The 24,695-nt window shown below is 52.6% G+C and overlaps 1 protein-coding gene across 3 annotated transcripts in view; it reads right to left on the reverse strand.

The window, feature by feature from the left end:
- Phactr3 (phosphatase and actin regulator 3) overlaps window positions 1–24,695 on the reverse strand; it is a 201,617-nt gene that overhangs the window by 48,367 nt on the left and 128,555 nt on the right. For all 3 annotated transcript variants that reach the window (XM_057780692.1, XM_057780693.1, XM_057780691.1), the window contains exons 3-7: window positions 21,416–21,493; window positions 13,439–13,621; window positions 5,361–5,570; window positions 1,477–1,651; window positions 552–799 (exon numbers count right to left, since the gene is read on the reverse strand). In XM_057780692.1, the coding sequence (XP_057636675.1) occupies window positions 552–799; window positions 1,477–1,651; window positions 5,361–5,570; window positions 13,439–13,621; window positions 21,416–21,493 (894 nt within the window). The remainder of the gene's footprint in view (window positions 1–551; window positions 800–1,476; window positions 1,652–5,360; window positions 5,571–13,438; window positions 13,622–21,415; window positions 21,494–24,695) is intronic.

Here is a 24,695-nt window from a genome sequence, read left to right on the forward strand (position 1 = left end):
TGCAAGTAGCAGGGAATTCTCCCTCCCCCTGGAGAATACAGAGACACAAACGCAGACTCAGAAACCCTATGAAAACCCTGTCTTGCCTATGTCCATCTGTCTGTCCATTCATGTCACTCCTGATGTGGCGGCCATTGAGGGGGGATCAGTCAGCTACTTGATTTTGACTCCCCTCCTTCCCTTTTTCATCTTGTTTTAAAATAAGAATGTACGACGTTGGCTATGGGTACACTACCTCCATGTCTTTGGCCAGGTCATGCTTAGGGGTGCTATCTTAAGTCACTCACAGTCCACTTGTGTGCATTGCCAACATTTGTTGGAGCAAACATCCATCCTTCTAGACACAAGTTGACCCAGTACCTTTAAAGTCCTTGCTGGGCCTTGTACCCCCGCCTCCAGGGAATGGCTCACTTTCCACCCCATCGCTTTCATGCAGGCCATCTACTCTGCCCCTTCCTAGCCAATGGATATCAGAAAAGTGCCAGCTTCCCTGTGGCTCCGGAAGACGGAGCACTGGCTGGTATCCCTCCCCTGGCCCTCGCCCTCCTCACCAGAGATGATGGAGTCGTTGAGCGCCTCCTCGTCCTGATACAGAAGCAAGTCATCTTTGAGCTCGGAGCTCAGTATCAGATTCTCCTTGTTCTCCTCCGAGTCTTTGACGGAAGTCCGCTTGTTCTCTGAGTTCCCGTCAAAGCTCCACATCTCCTCCCTCTCCTTGCCCGGCTCCATGCTGGACGTCCTGGACAGACGCATGTCCATCCGCTTCTTTGGAGACCCTCTGCATTCTCGTCCTTGAAAACTAAATGGGAAAGATGGCTTGTGTTACACGTGCCCATTTTGCTAGAAACACATAGGAATCAATGCAGGAGCTGGTGGACACTCCAGTGGCGGTGGCCTGAAATGATTTCTCAGCTCGGACCTGGACATCTTGTGCAAAGAGCTTTGAAAGGAACCTGGAGCTTTGAACCTGGAGTACTTGGCTCTGCATTGTATCCTATCTGAAAAGTGGGCATATGCAAAACCCTGCCAAAATTTTCAGACCAAGGGTTTCAGAGACCTGAGAAAGACATTGCATTCCTCCAAGATGCCACCAAACTAACATGTAGTTCATGGGGTCACTGTCCTCCAGCAAGGGCCATTTCCTTCACACCAGCCATAAACCATCAAAATCAAGTGAGCTGTGGGCACAGGACAGCTTGTGATCTCATCATTAGATCCCTGGGCCTTCAGAGGCCTACGCTAAGAATAACCCCTCTCCCAACTATTCCCTCCCAGGAGGACCCCAATCCCGCCCACCGAGGGATCATGCAGGAGTCTCCTGGTTGGTTTTCCATATGCATGACGTCTGTCCGACTAAGAAAATCAAGAATGGTTCCATTGGAACAAGAAACCCAGCCCAGGCCCTGCACAACTAGGAAGCATTCCTGCAGGGCTGGTCCTCACGGGTATTACAAGGGTGCAGGATTACAGCCTCACCTGTCCTGACGGTGCTTTGTGGCCAACGCCCTGTGTAGTTCCTCAATCACGCGGCTGGGGGGCAGTGGCCGGTGGACAGTGGTAAGATGAGGGGACCCTGTGGGGGTGGCAAGCTGTCCTCGGAGTGCCGGCTCGCTGCTCTTCATGCTGGGGCCTTGGAAGAGCGCAGCTTGCCCTGGGGAGGAGCAGGAATGGGCACAAGCATCACCTTCCACACAGGGACCAAGGCCCGGAGGAAGATGTAAGGTGTCTCCCTCCCACCCTGCCAGGCCACCTGGCCTACATGGACGCTCCATTCCAGAGTCTATTCCCAGGAAAGAGACCAGGACACGGCTACCCAAGGTCATATATATATAGCCTTTTTATTAGGGGAGAAGTTCTGGGCAAGCAGCATCCCTTCTCTCATCCCTTTGAGGAGTCAGCTTTCCGGACTTACTCGTTGCTACATGGGAATCATCGATACTTCCAGAGCTCTACAGACAGACACCACCTGTCCCCGTTCACTTCCAGGCCCCTCCCTGCACCTCAGCCCTTGGGGTTCCTTCTGGATTGTGAACCTTGGTGCATCTTTCTCATCTTCCTTTTGATGTAACGTAGACTCACGGTCCAGTCCCAAAGCCCCTTGGGCGGCCGTGCTCAGCCCCCTGGCATCATCTCTTTCTGACCCCTATGCTACCCTCTTCAGTCTACCCCATAAAGATCCTTCCAATTCCTGAAGCCCTGTGCTGCCCCAACTCTGTTGGGGGAGGCTGCTTGTTTGTTTCATGGCCACCAGATTCCTGAAATAATCACACAGAAATCTATATTAATTGCAATACTGTTCGGCCAATAGCTTAAGCATATTTCTGGCTAACTTTTATATCTTAAATTAACCCATTTCTATTAATCTATGTATCATCATGGGGCTGTGGCTTACTGGCAAGGTTCTGGTGTGTCTGTCTCCTGCGGGTAGCAACATGGCTTCTCAGCATTTTTATTTATTTATTTATTTATTTATTTATTTATTTATTTATTTATTTATTGCTTTTTCGAGACAGGGTTTCTCTGTGGTTTTGGAGCCTGTCCTGGAACTAGCTCTTGTAGATCAGGCTGGTCTCGAACTCACAGAGATCCGCCTGCCTCTGCCTCCAAGTGCTGGGATTAAAGGCATGCGCCACCACCGCCCGGCCTCAACATTTTATTAAACCAATACAAGTGACAAATATTTACAGAGTACAAGACCATTGTCCCACAGAACAACTCTGAGTCTTTAAAAGCTTTTCTTCTCTATCCTTTCCTCAGTGAGACCTTCTCTGCATCTTGTGTAGAACCCCAAGGACCAGTCCAGACAGACCATCCGACCTTGTCCTCCTCAGCCACGAGGCAGAGGCTGAGTCTTCTCTACAAACGTGATTATCTGTCACCCAAAGGATGAGCAGTGCCTGTGTGGGCAGATAGGACAGGGCTTCGGTTCCTCCTGGGGACATTTCCTGCTTGAGATATCTCCCATGCCCTGAACACCCACAGGGATTCTGTGTTCCCAGACCCCTGTTTAGTCAGCATTGCCTCCAGTCCTTAGCAGAAAAGTTGTACAAACAGCAAAAAGGAAGTGTCACGGCTTATCCACTTACATGGCAGCCAGCCTGGGACTGGCATCTCACCAAAGGTCTCTACCACAGTCAGTCATGTGTGTATCAGCACAATACAGAAACAGAGACCAATCCACAGCGGGCACAAACCAGCACCCTTCAGGATCGTGAGGAGCATGCTACCCCCCTGGCAGACTAAAATGTGTCTGCTGTGCCTCTTACTGCTCCCACTTCTCAAAGGGAAAAACTGAGGCTCAAGGATGGCTCAGAGGTGTTGACAGGAGGCTCCCCCTGCTCCAACCGCACTAGGGGAGGTTGTGGGACCCTGTAGTAGAGTGGGCTATCAAAACAGGACCAAGCCAGCAAGGATTTGAACTAAGTAGCCTCTGGAGGCCAGGCAGGTGACATGCAGGGAGCCACAGGACTCTGGAGCTACGGTGAAGGGAGGAGCAGTGGCGGAGGCATGGATGCCCACTTTGACCCTCGACAGGGCTTCCAAAAGCCAGGGATCTTCATCATGATCCAAATAGGTCCAGCATGGCTGGGGAGATGGTTCAGTTGGTAGAGTATTTGTCTTGTGAATACAGGGACCAGAATTCAACTCCCAGAATGTTGCAGAATATTTGTTTAGCTATGCAAAGGTGTGCTGCATTTGTTTAACCATGTAAAGATGGGCTGCTGTTTTACCTTGCCTGCCTAAGGCACCTTATTGGTTTAAGAAAAAAGCTGAATGGCCAATAGCAAGGGATGAGGTACAGGTGGGATTTCTGGGCAGGGAAGGTAAGTAGAGAAGAAGTTTAGGCTGGGGGGCGGGGAGAAAAAGAGACACCAGGGAGATGGCAGGGGTCAGCCAGCCAGACACGAAGGAAGCAGAAAAGTTGGACATACAAAATGAAAGAAAGGTAAAAAGCCCTGAGGCAAAACATAGATAAATAGAAACAGGTAAATTAAGTTAAAAGAGCTAATGGAACAAACCTAAGCTAAGACCAAGCATTCATGATCAATAATAAGTCTCTGGGAAAACCAGGAGGAACCAGGGTAGATGTATTGGCTTGAATGGGAATGGCCCCATAGGATCATAAATGTGCATGCTTGATTTCTAATTAGTGGAACTGCGAGAAGGGTTAGGAGGTGTGGTCTTGCTGGGGTGGGCGTGGGCTTGCTGGAGTGGGCGTGGGCTTTATGGAGTGGGTGTGGTCTTGCTGGGGTGGGTGAGATCTTGCTGGAGTGGGCATGGCATTGCTGGAGTGGGTGTGGTCTTGTTGGAAGATCCCTGTCACTGGAAGTGGCCTTTGATGTTTCAAACACCCTCAGCAGGTCCAGTGTCTTTCTTTCTGCCTGCCTGCAGATGGTGGCCTAATCTTTCTTCAGAAACTAAGCAAGCCTCTCCCCCACAGACACACACCACTGAAAGCTATTTTATAAGTGTGGCCATGGTCCTGGTGTCTTTTCACAGCAACAGAACAGTAATCAAGACATCAAGACAGTATCAAACAACAGAATAAGGTTGCTGGCTCGAAGTGGCTCATGTTTGTAGTGACCGAGCAGAATTCAAGTCCATGTCAGCTGCAGGGTCTGTTACATTCTCTAAGTCTTTAGTGTTCTAAACTGGGCACAGAATGCTTGCCCCTCCTCCGTCAAGGCTCAGCCTAGCGAGGGATGTTTGTAGCACCTGTCCCATAGAGTAGGGGGCCTCAACAAGCTGGGTTCTGCTCTCTAGCATCTTTTTGTGCCCACTGCTTCTAACAGGAGCACCTAGAAATGAGCTCTTAGAAGAGAAGAAAGCCACCACTCAGTGACTAGCCTGCCTACCCAGATGAGTAAATGTTGACTTCCTGCAGTTAGCCCCCCCCCCCCCCGTGAGGCCAGAGCTACAGAGAGAGATGACACAGGAGCAGATGACAAGGGTGCTGTCACATGAAGAGCCAGGGCCACCCTGAGCTCTGCCCAGATGCACACACTGAAATGTGTGGAGGAGGGAGTGGGGCACTCTCAGGGAGCAGAAGAGACAATGTAGGCATGTGTGTGCATGGCGAGGAAGGTTCCTTCCTGAGGGCTGGCTGCATGCCCTGGATTGGGAGTATGAAAGATTCCCTTCTGACTGGCACAGAGCCCTCCCATGTGCCGAAGAGAGCCCAAGCAGTCTGCACTCAACAGCCATGGCCTCGTAGGAACTCTCTCTACAGCCTGCGGAGCCCAGGCACAGGCAAAGGTGAGAGTCAGCCTGAAGCTGGAGCCAGGCAAGATGGGCCGAAGCCATGGACAGAGAGGAGGGTAGGCGGGAGAACAGAGGGGAGGAAGGGCATGCAGACTCACCTGTGACAGGTTTTGTGGCTTTACAGCTGGCCTTGGGTGGCGGGGTGGGCAGCAGTGGAGGGCTGGGGAGCTGGCTCGCAGATCTCTCCAGGGGTCTGGGGGGACTGTCCGGGGAGTCAGACCCAGCTAAGGCTTGAGAGAGCTCATCAGTGGTGGGCAGGAGGCTGCCGGCCTCGTCTTCTTCAGCACTGGACGCAGATGGCATCTTGGCTGGTTCAAAGGCAAAAAATAGAGTATTTAGACAAGGCTGTCATAATAGGGCTGGGAGAAAACAGGCTTTTTCTGCTTAGGAAGGGGCCCCTGTCCTTGATATATCATTGCAGTGGGTGACCAGACCGAGTACCACAGCTCTTCCGTGGCTCTCATGTATTCTTCCTGGCACGGGTTTCTGTCCTGCACCGTGGGAACACAGGCTAGATTTATTCTCTGGGATCTGGTTTCCTCCCAGGGACTTGGATTATGCATTCTGATTGGACTCCCAATTGCCACAAGAAAGTTCATCATGGAGACAGGACAGCCTGGGCTTGGGGCTCTCATGCTGGATGAGCCAGCGGGATCAGCATGGATCCGTCTGCTGTGCTGAGGTTCCATCTGAGAGTGGGCTGAAAACCCTGACGTGGGCCAGTCTCACAGCCCTGTCCCCTATGGACAGACCTTACCCTGTCTTTCTGTCTGTCCGTCTGTCTGCATGTCTCTCCATTTCAGTCACATGCCATGGGGGAAGCAGTCCAACCACTCCTGAATTCACATGTCAGCCCCTCTACCTCGCTTCAGCTGTAAGTCTCTACAGACCCGCAGTCCCAGTTACTCTAGAGGCTGAGGCAGGGGGATCATAAGTCCAAAGACTGCCTGGGTGGCAGAGTAAGTTCAAAGCCAGCACTGGTAACTTGTCAAGACCCTGTCTCAAAACTGAAAGGGAAAGAGGGCTGGGATGTAAGCCCATGGCAGAACCCCTGCCTAGCACATGTGTAGCCCTGAATCTGAGCTTCAGTACCACAGAAATAAAATAATTAACTAACGCAAATGAACTCATTGAACACAGTCCCCAGAGCTGTGCCCCTGTACTCTGACTCCTTTCTCTTCTACCTGAGAAGTCTTTCCCATCCCCTCATCATGGCTGCCCTGCTAAGTCACTAAGCGCTAATTCCCCTCTTGGCTTTTGGCTCTCACATGTCCCTGCTACTCTGGACATAGCTGCCGGTTTCAGTGTTCTTTGTGGGCTCTGCTCCCTGTACCCACCCCTTACTGCAACGTCACCTCTGGGTCTTCCTCCACAGATACCCTTTGGGTAGTCATTCCCATGTATGGTCCTCTGGCTTCAACACCCTGCCCACTTCTCTTTTGATGAGATTCTCCCACTCCCCAGAGGGGCAAACAGGCTGGAGGCCCACATATATCCTTGTCCAACTCTTTTGTGTTTTTTTTTTTTTTTTTTTTTTTTTGTACAGCAGCTGAACCCAGAACCTTGATGTGCTAAGCAGGTGAAGGTTTATAGCTGGGGCCTTTTTATTTCTTCTGTGTGTCTGTTGCATGTACACACAAGTGCATGTGTGGGGCGGGCAGAGCTGCTTCCTTCTTCCACATCCTTCATCTTGGCTGTCAGCAGAAGATAGGGCAGATGTGCGGGGCGGTGGTGGCGCATGCCTCTAAACACAGTGCTCGGGAGGCAGAGGCAGGCGGATCTCTGAGTTCAAGGTCAGCCTGGTCTACAGAGCGAACTCCAGGACAGCTAGAGCTTTGACATCATGTCTTCCTTTATTGCTCCCCATCTCCCACGGAATCTGATGGAGGTGGGTCATCTTTCTATCTGTTGTTTCATTGGTTAAGTAATAAAGAAACTGCCTTGGCCCATTTAATAGGACAGAAAATTAGGTAGGCAGAGTAGACAGAACAGAATGCTGGGAGAAAGAAGCCAAGTCAGTGAGTCGCCATGATTCTCTCACTCCAGACAGACGCAGGTTAAGATCTTTCCTGGTAAGCCAGCTCGTGGTGCTACACAGAACATTAGAAATGGGTTAGATCAATATGTAAGAGCTAGCCAATAAGAGGCTGGAGCTAATGGGCCAGGCAGTGATTAAAAGAATACAGTTTCTGTGTAATTATTTCAGGGCATAAGCTAGCCATGCGGGCGGCTGGGTGCCGGGGACGCAGCCCTGCCGCTCTTATTACAACAGGAATCCACTGTTTGCCATTTCAGCTGGGCTTGCCAGGAAGAGTCTCCAGGATCCTGTCTCTGTCCCCCACAGCACTGGGCTTACAGCCACAGCATTCACCTTCTGCACGAGTTCCGGGGATGCAGAATCAGGTCCTGATGGGGCAGCAATCATTGCACCCACTGAACCATCTCCACAGACTTCCTTTGGCATCTTATGTGGGGACAAGATGCCACTAAGTTGCTTTGACTTGCAATCACCTGCTTCAGCTTCCCTAGTGGGTGAGATGGCAGGCTTGCACCTCCAAGTTGGGCTTCACCAAAACCCCATACCTCTTCTACTCTTGTCAACCATCCTTCTGAGAACCACCTGGCTCCAGGCTCTTCCCAGACTGAAGCCACAGCATGGGAAGAGGCAGAGCCTCAGCCTTCCCTGCGATGAGTCCCACAAGGCCCAAGAGCCAAGAGCCCAGGCCATCCTACCTCATCCATTCCACACTACAGCCCATCTCTTCCCTGCAGTTCATGGACAATTCCTGTCAGCTCCGCCCCCATCCTTCCAAGAGATGTCACTATCCCCGCAGAGAGCTGCCAGCAGCCTTCTGGGATCGGACTCACCTAAGTTCAGGCAGGCTTCCTTCTGGCCTCCAAACCTCAGTCTTGCCTCTTCCCCAACCCAAACACCATCCTCTAAATCAGAGATGGGAAGTTTCTCTGTGGACAGCCAGATGGCAACTGTGGATTATATGGGCTTTGCCACAATTACAGCCTCTGTTGGAATAGGAAGCTCCGGGAGGTCTGGCTAACCCAAACAGCAAAACCTCTCTTGGCTTCACACGAGGGTGGACATACGGCTGCCTCTCACTCTCAGCACTGGGCAATAGATCAGTGCCCAGCCATGTGTTAGCCACAGCCACAGCGGCCACTGACACCCGGGAAGCAGCTAATGTGATTGGAGGCCTGGAGCTCAGTTGTTTCGCGCTGATTAAACAGTCATGTGACTAGCAGCAGGCACTGAGAGAGGAGAGCCCTGGATAGCCTGAGGAAGGTCCAGGGTTCCAAGGCCATCATTCTAACCAAGAGGAGATGGGAGGCAGGGGCCAGACTCAAAGGGACAATGGGAAGGACCTGACCTGGGGCTACAGCATGGAAACTCAACACCTAGAACATTCCGATAGTCAAATAAAGGTTTATCTCCTGCTTGGCTCTACTTGGCTCTGTAGAATGTCCTAGATAGGCTCGAACCTGGCCTCTGATATTCAGAATTCTATGGTATTAGGGAAGCAACTGTTCTGGCTTGGATGTGGCAATGGCCCCTACCCCAGGCTCATCATTTGAACACTTGGTCCCCAGCTGCTGGTACTATCTGGGGAGGGAACAGGACCTTTAAGGGGTGGGACTTAGATAGAGAAAGCAGATCTTTAAAGGACAGACTTTCATGTTTATAGCCTAGCCCAACTTCCTGCCAATGTCTGCTTCCTGCCAGGGCCCAACTTCCTGCCAGGGCCCGCTTCCTGCCAGGGCCTGCTTCCTGCCAGTGTCTGCTTCCTGCCAGTGTGTGCTTCCTGCCAGTGCCCACTTCCTGTCAGTGTCTGCTTCCTGCCTGGGCCCGCTTCCTGCCAGAGCCCCCTTCCTGTCAGTGTCTGCTTCCAGTTCTACTATGAGATTAAAGGAAGCCCCACCCTCCTGGCCCCATGGAGCTGCGTGCCATCATGCCTGGTATACGTCCCACACCATGAGCCAAGGAACATTCCTCCTGAAATGTCTACTTGTTTAATATTTAGTCACAGTGATGAGGAAAGCCACTAAGCATGGTGAATCAATCTCTCTGGGTCTGGTTCATCATTTTAGAACAGAGACTATTGTAAGGCACAACACTGAACGTACAGGACACACTCACCAACACTCTCCTTTTTAACTACTGCACTCCTGGGAATGCCCAAACCCCGTCCTGAGCAGAACCCTGAACCATCCCACGGAAGTCAAATGGTATGTCCTCCTGGACACTGTAGAGAATGAAGCCAGGAGACACGGCCTCTCCCAAACACAAGAGCTGGGGAACATGGACCTCCAAACCAAAGTAAGGCTGCAGCCTGCCCCTTTGACAGTCTGCACCCGGGATGCTCCAGTATTCAGCCAGATTTCATTTCTTCCCTAAACACACACACACACACCACGAGGAAGAGAGAGAGAGAGATCAGGTGTAGGTGGGTCAGGTAGCAAAGCAGATGTCACCTCTATTGCATCTGTATTGTGTGTGTGGTTTGTATATATGTGTATGTGTATCTGTGTTTGTGATTTGTATGTGTGTGTGTTTGTGATTTGTATGTGTGTGTGCTCATGGTTTGTATGTGTGTAGTTTGTGTATATGTGTATGTGTGTGGTTTGTGTGTGGCTGTGTGGTTTGTGGGAGTGTCCTTTCTAGGGTTAGGCTGGCTGGCCAGCAAGTCCCAAAGGTCCTCCTGTTCCCTCATCATCATCCTTGCTTGTAAAAGCAAGCAGCACTGTGCCCAGCTTTTTACATGGGTACTGGGACTTGAACCCAGGTCCTCATGCATGGCCAATGATCCCCAGACAGAGGAGTCTTCTCTTGACTCTGGGGGCAGCAAGGACAGCAATGGCACCTGTTCTGAGTAGGAGTACATACCTACATACCTGGAGCTGCTGTCGGGAGTGGGGACTTGTAGCAGAACCCTGGACCTGCAGGGCAGGATGACGCCCAAGTGTGACCCAGGCATGGCTACACAAACAAGAAAGGAGCCTTTGGAGCCAGGGCCCATGTCAGCTCTGTCCTGCCCAATGACCTCTCCCTGACCTTACTCAGTTCAAGGAAGATCTGATTTTTGAGAGAAAGCATCTGACCCTGACCCTTCTAGAAGGCACCTGAGTGTTGGGGACAGGGGCTTGCCCAAGGTCGGGGAAAGCTTAGGCGTGAGTGATCTGTTCACCTGAGACTCTGGGTTTCTTTGCTGTCAAGTGACATCTGTCTGTTATGAAATCAGCTCTGCACAGAAGGACAGGGCCCAGATGCAGCTGCTCCCTCCAGCACCGAGCAGGATGTGGGACAGTAAAGAGAGCTGGCAGCTCTGGGTCAGCGTCTGACCTCCCTAGCTCTAAGGGAGAGAGGAGGACCACGGTAGCCTCGGGCTTTAGTCAACAAATAACAGCCCAAATAGGGACCGGAAGGTAGAACATAGGCTCCAAACCCCTCGACCTCCACACGAGGGGGCAAAGCCCAGGACCAGAAACAGTTTGGGTGTTGTGAGTGACTGTCCTCCGAGCCAAGCAAAGCAGTTGCCATCTTGGGAAGGTCAGCTGTGCCCACTGGGTGTTCCTACTGTCTATGTGCTCTCATGGAGAAGCGGGAAGGCTCACAAGAGCCTCACCTGAAAGTCCAGCTGCTCCCTGCCCCCTGCTGTGCTCTCATGCACAAAAGAGCAAAAGGACCAGAATCCTCAGGAGCCACAGACATGATTGTGGGTGTGGTGACTCTCCTGTCATTCCAGCCTCGTGAGGCAAGCCTGCTAGTGGGACCAGCCATATTGGCCAGCTCTGGTTTGACTGAGAGACTCCGCTTCAAAGAACAAAGTGGAAGAGTGACCAGAGAAGATTCCCAATACCAAACTAAGGCCTCCACATGCACTTGTACATACCACAGTGCATGTGCGCGCGCACACACGTACACACACACACATGCACAGATGCGCACACGCACACACGCATGCGTACACACATACACAAATGCACAGATGTGCACACATGCATACATACACAGACACAGGAACAGACACACAGGCACATGCACAGACACGCACATACACAGACATGCACGCGCACACACACACACACACACAGAGAGAGGCATAGGCACATACACTCAAAGTGGGGGGGATAAAATCTCTCTCAAGACCGAGGATGAGAAGTCCAGGAAACAAGGCGTTATGGAGAAGTCTTCTATCTGCCCACATCTCTCATTACGTCTTCTCGCAGCCCCGAGGACCCAGGACCCACCAACATCCCTCAGACTCACACGAGCCGGGCATCACCCCGACTGACCACAGCCCAGAGCCTGCCATCAGCCAAGTCCCTTGCCACTCTTTGCTGGGCTTCCTGCTACCCTTGGGCTGTGCCCAGGCCCTGGGAACCATGCCAGCTGCCATCCTCCTGTCTCTGTCTAGCCCACACAGGCCATATTTCACCATATTCAAGCCCATAGTCTCTCCTGCTTCTTAGAGGGCCAAGGTCACCAGCCCAGCCTGTGGGCAGGGGCAGGGAGCAATCTCTAGCAATGAGCTGAACCATTCACTCACACACCCCTGGTGATTTGGGGCAGATGCACTTTGCTGTCTTAATCAGATGCCCCAATTCCTGAGATGACAGCATTCGCTGTGATGCTGCACAGAAGTGACTTCTCAGTCCTGCCCTGTTACTGTGTATGCATGTAAGCTGTTCCCCTCCAGGGCCGAGTTTCCCCTCACTCTGCCAGGATCTGTCCTGGCTTAGCTCTGAAGGCCAGCATGGTGACCTCAGCAGCAGGAGGCCATCCCTAAGCCTTGTACCTGGAAAGCCCCTGAGGTCAGACGTGGGTATCACCTGGAGCTATTCAGAGCCAAGTGGGAACAAAGAACTACCAAGAAGTGTTAGCAGTGGAGCTGAGAGCAGAGACCCAGACAGACAGGAATACGAAGGTCAAGTCCAGGGCTGGGGAACAGTGAGCACAGAATACAGGCTCCACTCACAGTCACTGTGCCAACCACAGCCCTATGAGGTCAGCTGCCTGGAACTCAAGGGGTAACAGCTGGACACAGCTGGGGCCTTTCCTCTCTGGGTCCACAACTCCTCAGACTCCAAATTCCCATTATGTCCCCAAGCCAAGAGAGACTGGAGAGGCACAGCCACCCAAGAGGCAGAGCGCACACACCGTGAGCAGCTGCCAGCATTGCAGGGAATCTGGGGAGAGGCAGCTAGCAAAGAGCACCCAGTGACCATAGCTTGGGTAAGGAGAGGCCAGGGAGCAGAAGCCCAGAGGCTTCACCCCACGGCCTGGATTCCCAAGACCCCTAGAAAGTTGTGGGGTTCAAACTCCAGTCCCCAAGCTGTTTAGCATGGGTTCAGGCATGGGACAGCATGGGAGAACAGGCTCCCAGGGCTACAGTGACACCTCAGAGGGTAGCTTAAGGTGCTGCTTGGTCGGGGGAGTGTGGGGCCTGAGCTCCTTCCTGTTTTTCTTCTTGCCACCAAAGGTCCCGTCTCCTCCTTTAAAACAAAGACACCAGCCTGGTCCCCACTCCTCCTTTAAAACAAAGACACCAGCCTGGTCCCCACTCCTCCTTTAAAACAAAGACACCAGCCTGGTCCCCATTCCTCCTTTAAAACAAAGACACCAGCCTGGTCCCCACTCCTCCTTTAAAACAAAAGCACCAGCCTGGTCCCCACTCCTCCTTTAAAACAAAAGCACCAGCCTGGTCCCCATTCCTCCGAAGCTGGCAACTGTTAACGTGATCCCGAGACCCTTTGTGCTCCGCACAACTCTGATGCTGATCCCACAACTCTTCCCGTGTAACAGAGGACACAACAGCCACTGCCTGAGAAGCTGCAGAGAGCCTAACTCTGGCCACAGCACACACTTGCTCTGGCATCTCAGGGAAAGAGACCATCTGCTCCAGGACACACCCATTGGGGGCTGGCTGTGTATTCGGTGACTTCAGGGGGAAAGTGGCAGGAGGCCATCCATGGCCATCCTAGGTCCCTCACTCCTCCCACACTCAATTTGGGAGGATCCAGGAGAAGAGAATTCCAGGGGACACTTAGGTCTCTCAGCCACAAGGCTGAGGGTGGCAGAACTGAGGTACCCAGGCTTGACAGTGAGGTGACTGTCTAAGCCCTTGGTGAGGAGTACTCAGACCGCTGGGTCTCCAGCTGGTACCTGTGTCATCCGGATGGGCATCGGAGGGCAGAAGCTCATCCTGAGTGGCCTGGTCTGTCCCACTGGCCAAGGGACTTCCAGGCTGGACACCCTCCGAGGTCGGTGTCTCCTGCTCGGCAGTGGACGGCTCACTCTGTGCAGGTTGGGGGCCTTCATTGGGACTGTATGCTTTACTTTCAGAATCTGTAGAGAAATTGAGCCAGCAGTCAGTCATGTCCTGTTTACATCATTCTATCAGGCAGAGGCCTCCTGCAAAGGATGCCATGGATGCCCTGACATGGAACCCCACACTCCGCTGCGAGTTCCTCTCTCCACGCTGTGCTTTCTGATGAGCCTGGTACCCTCACACCCAAGGGCCATTCTTCAAGTGCATCTTAGTACTTTAACACCTTTGAGAGATGGATGAACCCCCCACCATCTCCCAGCCCTTTGCCATACACTTTAAAAATGGTTTCAAAAGTCTGTCTGTCCCCACTTGCTCCCTCCTGTACCTGTACCATGGTTCTCATTCTAACAACAGAATCAGGCAACTGAGCCAGGAACATCTGACATGTGGCAATAAATGTTGACGGCAGATATCCTCGGGGTGCTGGAGTGACTGCAGGGGTGCTAGGGTTGTCCCATTGTGGCTGCAGACCGCTGTCTTCTCTGTACCCATCACTGACTGCCAGTCTCACGAAGCAATGCCTGTCAATCGTGTACTACATGCCTCGAGATTAACCTTTGCCCCAGGTGATGAACATTCTCAAGAAGCCCCAGAGATAGCGTCTCAAACTCAGCAATAGTCAAGGCCAAGGATGGAGGGAAATAGTGAGAATTTACACAGCATATTTCCCAGGATGAGGGACATGGAACCTCTCATGAAGGCTTCAAGAAGGCCAGCCTCTCCTCGTTACTGCAGCTCAATGGCTGAGGTATCTGAGGGTCTGTCCCATGGCTTGTCACCCTCAGGATGGTTTCATCACTGGAAAGGGCTCAGCCTTTGAGGGCAAGAATTAAAACAGGGACCCTAAAACAATTGGGCCCTCAGGATTAAACATTCCCCAGGAATTCAGTCTGGGAGGGAAAGCCAGAAGCCCGGCACCAGACAGGCTCGCTTCCCAGGGAGGAGACTCACCCCTTTCTGGGGGCTTATCTCACAAGTAACAAGTAAGTCACCACACGATTGCTAGTTTCCATTTCATCTTCCCTACAAGATTACAGCGCAGAGGCAGGGATGGCAGTGAGGATGAGAGAGCTTCCTGTCCCGCAGCTTTGGCCAAACTGTAAGCCTGAAGCTTACCCGATAGGTCCGACAAGCCAGCCAGTAAACACCAGAGGCCCTGCAGTCTGTCTCCCGGGTGATGGGTGGGCTCACAGGCAATGCTGCCACACCCAGCTCTTCTACTTGGGTTCTAGATATAAGCTGTTTGCACGGCCAAAGCTTTTCCAACTGAATTACCTCCCCACCTAAACAATGAGTCTCTCTTTGCCGATATTGTTACCCAATCTCTTTTGGAATATGGGGAAACTGAGGCAGGAATTTCTAGGCTCCCAGTGACTATCACAAAGTGACTTTTCCGGTCACACAGCTCCAGGGATGCTGATCAGAAAATCCAACCCAGTCTGATGGAGGGAACTCACATGGTCTCCCAAGGGAAGCTCTTGGTCCCCAGCTTATGCAGACAGACACAACACAGTGTGGCCATGTGGTCTGCAGAGATTTCACAGCCCTGGGACACACCAGGGTGCTCTTCTGGCTATAGCCTCCCACACTGGCTTCCCTCATAGAAGTAGAGAATCAATCTATTTCATGGCCAATGACCCCTTTTATTAGACAATCTTGACTCCCACCTAGTGCACTGGGGTCTCCAAGACAACCCACTTCATTTCCACAGGGTGACCGCTCACCGCTGGCCACAGAGTGACCACTCACCACTGGGCCACAGGGTGACCGCTCACCGCTGGGCCACGGGGTGACCGCTCACCGCTGGCCACGGGGTGACCGCTCACCGCTGGGCCATGGGGTGACCGCTCACCGCTGGCCACGGGGTGATTGGGTGACCACTCACTGTTGGCCACAGGGTGACCGCTTACAGCTGGGCCACAGGGTGACTGCTCACTGCTGGGCCACAGGGTGACCGCTCACTGCTGGGCCACATGATCTACAATCTTCTATGCTTTCATCTCACAAAAGCCCTGAGAAGCCTCAGAAACCTCTTAGCAGACCAAAGGTGTGCAGGCTCTGGATCACGTGTGGCCTCTGGCTCTTGCGGCCAGGGACAAACTGGGATAGCCAAGGACATAGGAACAGACACCACCAAGCTCAAGACACAGGTTTGGTCCCCTGTGACTGGTTTCCTTATTCTCGACACACCTCTGAGACAGTCTCTGTTGCCAGGCTCCGCAGGCATTTTGAAAATGTCATTACTCTAGAGACCGACACGACATGACGCTGAGTGCGGTGACCTGGACATCGTGAAGCATCTCTGGAATCTGACTGCTGATGATAAGTCTGATGAGTTTCCATGTGGAAACAACACAGGATGGGGCGTGCGTGCTCCTCTGTGTGTGTGTGTATATGTGTGTGTGTGTGCATATGTGCCCCTGTGTGCATGCATATGTGCTCCTAGGTGTGTGCTGCTGTGTGCATATACATGTATACATGTGCACACACATCCTTCAGAGTGCACATATTCTCCTGTGTGTGCTCCTGCCTGTGCTCCTTTGGCATATTCATGTATATATGTACATACACATCCCACAGAGCACACAAGTGCTTTCACTGTGCATGTGTGCTATATGTTCATATATGTACCCTGCATGCGTGCTCTATGTTCACACATGTTCTCTGCGGCAGGTATGCTCAGTGAAACAATCTGACAGATAGGAGGGTCTGCTTTACTGTCACCATCATGTCAGGAATGGAGGTATTCAAAAGAAACACTCTTATCCTCCATTGGCCAACAGTGGTCCCCAGGGATTCATTCCCCTAGGGATCTCATGCTGGGAGGAGAAGGTGAAACCTGGGTCATCTAGGGGGAACTTGCCTCCCTGGAAGAGATTCCACACAGTGCTGACAGCTTGTTAGACCTTGCTGGAGAGACAGCCAGGGCCTGAGGGGGCTGTGGGGCCACACCCTGACCAGGATGGCTATACTGTGCATCCTCCTGCCTTTGGTTTAAAATAAACTTCTTGCCAGGACGTAGGGAGTCGTTAGACCGCTCTGTTCTTCCCACTGAATAAATATGTTTTTTCTCTATTGGTTTGCCTTTAATTGGCCTAATTGAGGACAGGTTGATGAATCTGGCTTCCTAGAGAATGCCAGAGCCCAGGCCCTGACCCTAACCACCCCACCAACTCTTACCAAAACCAGATTGGGTGCCGTGCGAGAGACAAGTGAGCATGTGGTGAGCCCCCCACTGCCCTATGGGAGTATGAGCAGGGCAGCTGCTCACTGCTTAAGTGGGCTCGAGCCTGACAAAGGGCCCGTGTCTGCTGTTGATGACAACCACATCCCTTCATCATCAGTATTAACAAACAACACAAAAGCAGAAACCATCACTGAAGTCAGCCCAGCGGGTCCCAGCGAGTCTGCACAGGCCGTACCTGCAGCTCAGCAGCCTTGCTGCAATCTGCACAGGCCGTACCTGCAGCTCAGCAGCCTTGCTGCAATCTGCACAGGCCGTACCTGCAGCTCAGCAGCCTTGCTGCAAGTCTGCACAGGCCGTACCTGCAGCTCGGCAGCCTTACTGTCCTGTTCTGGGCTGTGCACAGAGCTCCTGCCCAGAATCACACTCAGCAAAAAGTCAGAGTTCCCAAAATAGTCGTGGTGGCAGGGCCTGTTGCTAAGAAACGCTGGGTGGGGCTCGTGCCCTGGTCCTCTCTCACTGGGTCAGCTGGCCTCCTCCGTCACTGCTGCTCTCTTCCCAGAGCGGCAAGGGCGATACAAAGCTGTGCATCTGTTTTCTACTGAGCAGCTACGTGAGAGGAACTGACACAGACATGGCCAGAAACACACGCGTGCATGCATATCACATCATGTGTATGCAGACATACAGAGACCAGACAGGCTTCTAATGTCACAACCCTCGGGAGCCTCATGACTCCCAGGTAATGAACTCAGTAATAACTAATGTGTCTCTTATGAAGTAACCAATGATGGGAAACAAGAGTCCTTACATTACTGAAGAAAACATAAAGTCAACAGGTGAAGGTAAGGGAAGCAGGGGAGGGGGCCATTCAGGAAATGAGTATTGTCCACACCAGAAATGGGCAGGACCTTATTCCTACTGTGAAGGTGGGTTGCAGACATTCTCAGACGTGGGAAATGGGCAGAGGAGGCAGAGTGGGAAAATATCACCTCTCCTCCCTACGGCACAGTTGTCTGACAGTGCCACAGATAAGGTCCCTCCTGCAGCCCAGCAGATAACCAGCATGGCAGAGATGCGAGGGGCAGGGGGCTAAGGTACTCACAGGGACACGCAGGGTTGCTCCTGCCATCCCTGTTCAGAGGCCAAATGCCCCTCTGCCTGATTACTTCAGAGGCAAGATCAAAAGAGAGAGTGTGTGTGTGTGTGTCCACTTACAGCTGCGGGTGTTAGGAGTGTGTGTGTCCCTTTACAGTTGTGGGTGTGAGGTGTGTGTGCATGTTTCCATTTACAATTGTGGGTGTGAGGTGTGTGTGTTCATTTACAATTGTGTGCGTTCATTTACAATTGTGTGTGTTCATTTACAATTGTGTGTTTCCATTTACAATTTTGTGTGTGTGTCCATTTACAATTGTGTGTGTGTGTCCATTTACAATTGTGTGTGCCCATTTACAATTGTGGGTGTGTATCCATTTACAATTGTGGGTATGAGGTGTGTGTCTGTGTCCATTTACAATTGTGGGTGTGAGGTGTGTGTGTCTGTCCATTTACAGTTGTGGGTGTGAGGTGTGTGTGTGTCCATTTACAGTTGTGGGTGTGAGGTGTATGTGTGTCCATTTACAATTGTGGGTGTGGATGTGTCCATTTACAATTGTGGGTGTGAAGTGTGTGTGTGTGTGTATCCCTTTACAGTTGTGGGTTTGAGGTGCAGGATTTTCTAGGAAAAACTCTTGGGTCCACTAAGGATTCCGAGCACGTCTGGGGACATCTGTGACCTCCCTCCTCACTTCCTCTTCAGTAGCCTCCTGAGCTGCCTGGTGATGAAGTCTGGCCTCAGTGTATCAGGCTCCATGAGGGAGGTTGACCACAAGGGGGCACCCCTGGCTGCAAATTGATCCCACTTGCCTGGTAGAAAGCGGAGCTGAGCCAGAATCCACAACCCCGTCAGAAAAGCTGACCCACGTCCACCCCACGGGGAAAGGTGGAGGTGCTAGGGTCCATAGTCTCCATACTGACCCCCCCACCCCCGGACTCCAGAGCTCTGTGACTTGGGTGGTTACCAGGTGCCATGAAGTCCAGTCTGGGCTAAGGCTAAAAGACCCTGCACTCCAGGCCTCTGCTTAGGTTCCTCTCAAGGTGGCACTTCACCAGGCAGGGGTCTGCAGCAGTCTTTGCAGACACTTTGTGATGTGTATTTAAAGACAGGCAAAGGACCCACAACATGGGAGTCAGTCCTAGGAAAAGAAAGTTCCCTGCCTCCAGAGACAACCCCTGTGGTCCTTGTCTTTGCAGCCTGAGACACTGGTTTTGTTCACGAGCTCTCTGACACTCCCAGATCCCCTCCCCAGACAGCCTGGACATGCCCCTGTCACCCATTTTCTGCCCTGACAGCCTGGACATGCCCTTGTTGCCCTAATCTCTCCCCTGACGGCCTGGACATGCCCCAGCCCTGATATGTGCAAAAGAGAAGAAAAGGGCATTTTGCACCTATGCCCTCTTCTCCCTCATTGTCCTCTAGTCCTTCTGGTCCCTTCCCCTAGCCCCTGCATGGTGGGACCTGATACTCAGTGCTCCCAGGGCTGCTAGAGAGGCAGTCTCCAGGCCCAGGAGAGCCACTTCCCACCTTCTCTTCAGGAAGCTGGAGTCAGCTGGGGAGCCCCTACCCTAGAACACCTCATTTAAGTGCTGCCCACTAGCAGAGGGCTCCTGAAAGTGACCAGGTGCAGCTCAGTAGGTACAAAACCAGCTCCCACGCATTCCTGTGCAACCAGACGAAAGCTGAGCGAGGCACCTAACTCACCTTCTGTCCACAAGCAACATCTCTCAAACCCACGCCAAGGCCTCCAAGTGCCCCACGTGTGCCCGCATTTACCAGTCTTCATTCTGTAGGGGCCCCTGATACCTGTGTTCCACAGGCTCTGTATTCTGAGAGGACTGCGTCTCAGCGGCTGGCGTGTCTGCCAACTAACACAGACCCTGGCACACAGCAGCGAATTTTGCAGCATCCGTTCACACCTGAATGCTCAGCTATCTAGGATGGAGGCAGCTTCAGGCCACTCCAGTTCCTGGCCCAGTCGCTCGGCAGGATTGAATGGGTGTTGCGTGGGAGGCAGCCTTCCACCTGTTCCATGTGTCCCTGAACTAAGAATGGATCTCACATCTTTAAATGGTTGGGAAGGAAACCAAGGAATGATAATAGTTCACGATTTATGAAATGATTGAAAATTCAAATCTTTATGTCCATAACCACACTTGCTCGGTATGTATTTTTCTGTGGTTGTTTCTGTCTCAGAGCAGCAGGGATGGGTTACCACAGCAGACCACAGAACCCCTGTGTTCCACCCCCCCCACACACACACACTCAACTCTGGCAGGAGTTTAAGTCCCTAAGTCATAGGTTAGCGGCATTCAGAGGGTAGAAACCAACAGTCAGGTACCTGGGAAGTGGTTGGGGTTCATGTGGCTCTGAGGACAGAGCCTCAGGTTGGGGAGAAGGAGAAACACTGAGGTAGAGATGGGGTGTTCATACACTCAGTTATAGCATGGAACTTCTGTTCACACAACATTGCCTTGGCACTCTGTCAGCAAGAAGACTGTGTTAGTGACTGTTCTCATCTCCATGACCAAATACCTGATGAGACATAATTTATGGAGGCCAGATCATTCAAGCTGCCATTTACCATGGCGGGAAAGGCAGAAAAAGACCCATTTATGTCCTGAGTTCACTTTCTAATTTCTGGTACTTGGGTCAAACTGCAGACATCAGCAGAAACGGGGAGACAGGAGTGAACACACACAAGCACCACAGATGCCCGAACCCCGGAGGGGAGCTTGCTCTAGCCCAGGGAGAGTTTAGAACAAGGAGAGACTGTGAGTCCAGCCACCATCTAAGACGTACAGACACAGAGAGTCACAAAGCACAGAGGGCAAGGATTAGGAGCTGACGGGACCCCAACGTGGCAAAAGAAAGACGGAACTGAAGTGTGCTGGTCCCTGTTACCTGTGCTGACACTGACCAATCTGAGCGCAAGGCGTGGTCCTGTGAGCACAGGCATGGTCCTGTGAGCACAGACTGGATGAGACCTGCTAGACCAGCGCCCAGAGACACAGGCTTGCACCGGGCTTCTGCTTGCAGCCCACAGCTCTGTATGGGTGTGACATCGGCACCCAAAGGCAAGGTATGCAGAACACCCAGCCTGCCCACAGTCAGAGACGCTAGCTACGTGGCCACCACAGGGATAGACATCATTTCTTCAAATTGAGGACTTAATGTGAGAATGTGAAGAAAACTTCACACTTAAAATCCGTGGCTGCCACTTAGAGACAGAGTGGGAGGTCCAAGAAGCACCCTCCACCTGCCCATGGAGGAGGTGGATGCTCTGTTACTCAAACCATCGCTCCACTCTTGGAGAACTGGAGAACAGCCCCTACTTGGCCACAGGTACCCTCTTCCTTCTCTGAAAGATTTCCTGAGCTCTGAGAGCCATCAGACTTGACAGGCTCCACCGTGGTCCCCATACCCCCGAGGACGCCACCTCTTGTCCCTATGCTCCTATGACACCACCCGGGGTCCGCTCTGCCCCAGGGACCCCACTGAAGTCTGCCACCCTCCTGGGAGCCCACTTACCTTGCTCCATCATCTCTAGAAGCCCCTGCTTGATGAGCTCCTCCCGGCCTTGCCTGCCAGCCATCTTCTTCTCCAGCGCTGCAGGACAAACAAAGGCCTAGTTAAGTCACAGCGGAGGCAGTGGAGGCCACCACACCACCGCCACGTGCACAGGAAGAGACAGTTAAGTCACAGTGGAGGCAGTGGAGGCCACCACACCACCGCCATGTGCTCTTGGTTAACAGGAGGAGACAGAGATGGGGAGACAGTAGATGCCTGAGACTGAGGACCGGTCCACTGCCAGAGCCTGGGTGCAGTGATTCTGGGTTTACATTAATAAGCAGTGTCCAAAACACCAGCCACAGGAAAGCGGGTCCCGGGTCACGCTCGCCAGATCATTTCTGCAATGTTCTGCAAGGTACTCTCATGATGCCCTCCTCGACTCTGGCTCCAAGGCCATGCTCACCCTCTGCAACAGCTCCTTCAGTGTCAGATGATGGAGTTACCCTCCCTTTACCCACAGTGCTCAGGGTACCCTGCTGTGGCTAGTGCCGACTTTTACTGACTCTGATGGTGTACCTCCTCAGGAAGCATCTTCCAGGCATCTCCAGGTAACAGCATTCAGGGGATCCACCAGATGTACTGTGGTCAACCCTCTTCTGGCTGTCCCTGGGGTGTTCCCAGAAGACATATGACACTACTGCGCTGATTCAGGTCAACCAGTCACACACACACACACACACACACACACACACACACAGACACACACATATAGACATACATAGAGGACACAGGACACCGCTTTCAGTGATTCGGGTCAGTCAATCACACACATACACACACACATACACAGAGAGAGAGAAAAAAAACACAGATACACAGAGAGATACACACATAGAGATGCACACACACACAGATACACACACATCATAGATGAACCTCAAATTAAAAAAAACACACACACACAGTTACTTAGATCTCAGATGCTTTTTTTGAAAGCTCGGAGTGAAGCCTGCTTGTCAATGGGGTCCCAAAGACACTGTCTATGTTGGGGGCAAAACTCTGGCAGGTGGCTAAGAACAGAGGTGGCCCACCTGTCAGAGTTCAGAGTACCCACAAGGGCTGACAATGCAAACATTCTAAAGTATTTACTAAGTATGACTTCAAGCCATGTTCTGAGTTAGGCGCCAGGAATCCCTGGGGGGAAAAACCAAACTGTCTCCATCCTTGCAGAGCGTGGGATGAGAAGGCCTTCCACCCACTACAACTGATCTCACATTGCCGGAGCGCCTACTGTGTGCCCTGTGTACCGGGCATTGAGCAGGACAGGCCTGGTCTCTACTTGTGACCAGTAGGGAGAGGACAGACGTCTACAGGCTGCAGTGTGGAATCAGACGCAGAGAAGGGAGCCCACCGGGACCACCCGGATGAAGGATGGACGGACGGGGACTCAGGATGCAACAGAACAAGGCCCTTTCAGGTGAGCTTCCTTTCTGAAGCCTCAACTTCCAACCAATTTCCAAGTGACAGTGGTGTGGAGGAGGGCACAATGAGGGTTGACTGGAGGACAGGGGGAGGGGGGAGGAGGAGGAAGGGAGAGCATCTGAGGCTCTCAGGCTAGCCTTCCCCAGCTTGCCCCTGGGATGCTCCCCCTAGGCAGGTTGGGACATAGGACATTGCTAGCACTGCCTCAGGTCTGATCCCTAACCCAGAGTCAGTTAAGGACAGCAGACCCCGCATGCTCTGTAGAGCTCAGAGGCCTCTGCTCCATCTCATCCTAACGTCCGGACTGAGGACTGGACATCTTAAAATTTGAGGGGCTGGGAGTAAGGATGTGGGTTATGATGCTGTTACCCAATCTCCAAATGCCTAAGCTGGGAGCCCAAAGGCAGGGCTGCTACAGGTATCTCTGCAGGCTTTCAAGGTCGCCAGAGAAGCCTGACAACCCCGAACAGGAACAGTGCTGAAGAACCTAGGGGCCCAGAGCCACGGACCCAATCTTCCCAGCCTTCCAATCACACAGCACTCAGGGTCACAGGGGTCACCTGCTTCAGTCAACCCTGGCCTCTGGGCAGGACCTTGGAGACAGGACCCAGCTTTCATCTGCTTCCTGCCCGCCTGGCACACTGGGAACGTTTGCGAATTCTTCAACAGTTCGCCTTGTTTTCGTTCTTGTCAAGAGTAATTTGTCAATCAACTTCTTGAGTGGTTAAAATAATTTGGTAAGCTGCATACACAAGAGTGGATGCTGAGTCCTCTGCTGCCATCTATGCGCCCCCCCCGCGCCCCCCCCCTCCGCGCGCTGTGGGTGAGTGGCTTTGTCACCACCATCCTCCCAGCCCTGGGGCATGCATGTGTCAGAGCTGCGCAGGAAGCTGGGACTCCTGGGACCCCAGAGGCAATAGCCTGAGACAGGCACTTGCCTGGCAGGTCCCTGGGGCTGGGGAGCTAACTCCACACACACACACACACACACACACACACACACACCCCACACACACACACACCACACACACACACAGAGCAACCTCACTAATTGCTTACAGCTGCAGCTAATAGGCCAGCGGCGCAGCGGGAGGGCCCTAAGGCCCAGGCTTCTTGGCTCCTGGGGTTGGTGGCTCAGGAAGCTGAAGCTGAGCTTCCAGGAGCCCAGGGTTGGTAGCCTGTGCTCCAGTCCCCACCAGCACTCCTGCCCTGGGTCTGCAGCCTCTCTCTGAGTCCTTTTCTCTCTCAGAAGAGGGTAGGCTCACACAAGAGGGGTCATCACAGAGAGGTGCATGCTTGCCAGATGCTACCAGCCCCGGCCTTGCAGCACCTGCTACTGTGGCCTCTCTTTTGGTCATTCCATCATCTACACCATGCATGTCTAACTGCACTCTTGGAACCAATCATATGGTTGATTCTGAGATGGCAAAGGCAATAGTTCAACATGGCGCAATACCATTTCCCACCGATTTGGGGGTGAGGGTGCAGTACAAGTGAGTGAGAACCTTCTGGATCCCTGGGTGAGGAGGTGGTGGGGTGAGCATCCCTAGACCATTCTTAGAGCTCAGACAGAAACTGGACCACAGCCTGGATTCTGACCCTCAGCATTACCCAGGCAGATCCTAGGAGCAGTGAGGGCCACAATCAGGTCCCTGCTTTGTCTAAATGGAAGGGTCAGAGCCATGAAACAGCCATTTGTGAGCTGAGGGCTTGTGGAGTGTGGTCTGTGAGAGCGAATGGGAGCCCTTGTGGCTGCGATGGCTCAGCAGTGGAGCACTTGCTGCTCCTCCAGGAGACCTGGGTTCAGTTTTCAGCA

Source organism: Chionomys nivalis, chromosome 9, assembly GCF_950005125.1.
Source record: "Chionomys nivalis chromosome 9, mChiNiv1.1, whole genome shotgun sequence".
NCBI lineage: Eukaryota > Metazoa > Chordata > Mammalia > Rodentia > Cricetidae > Chionomys > Chionomys nivalis.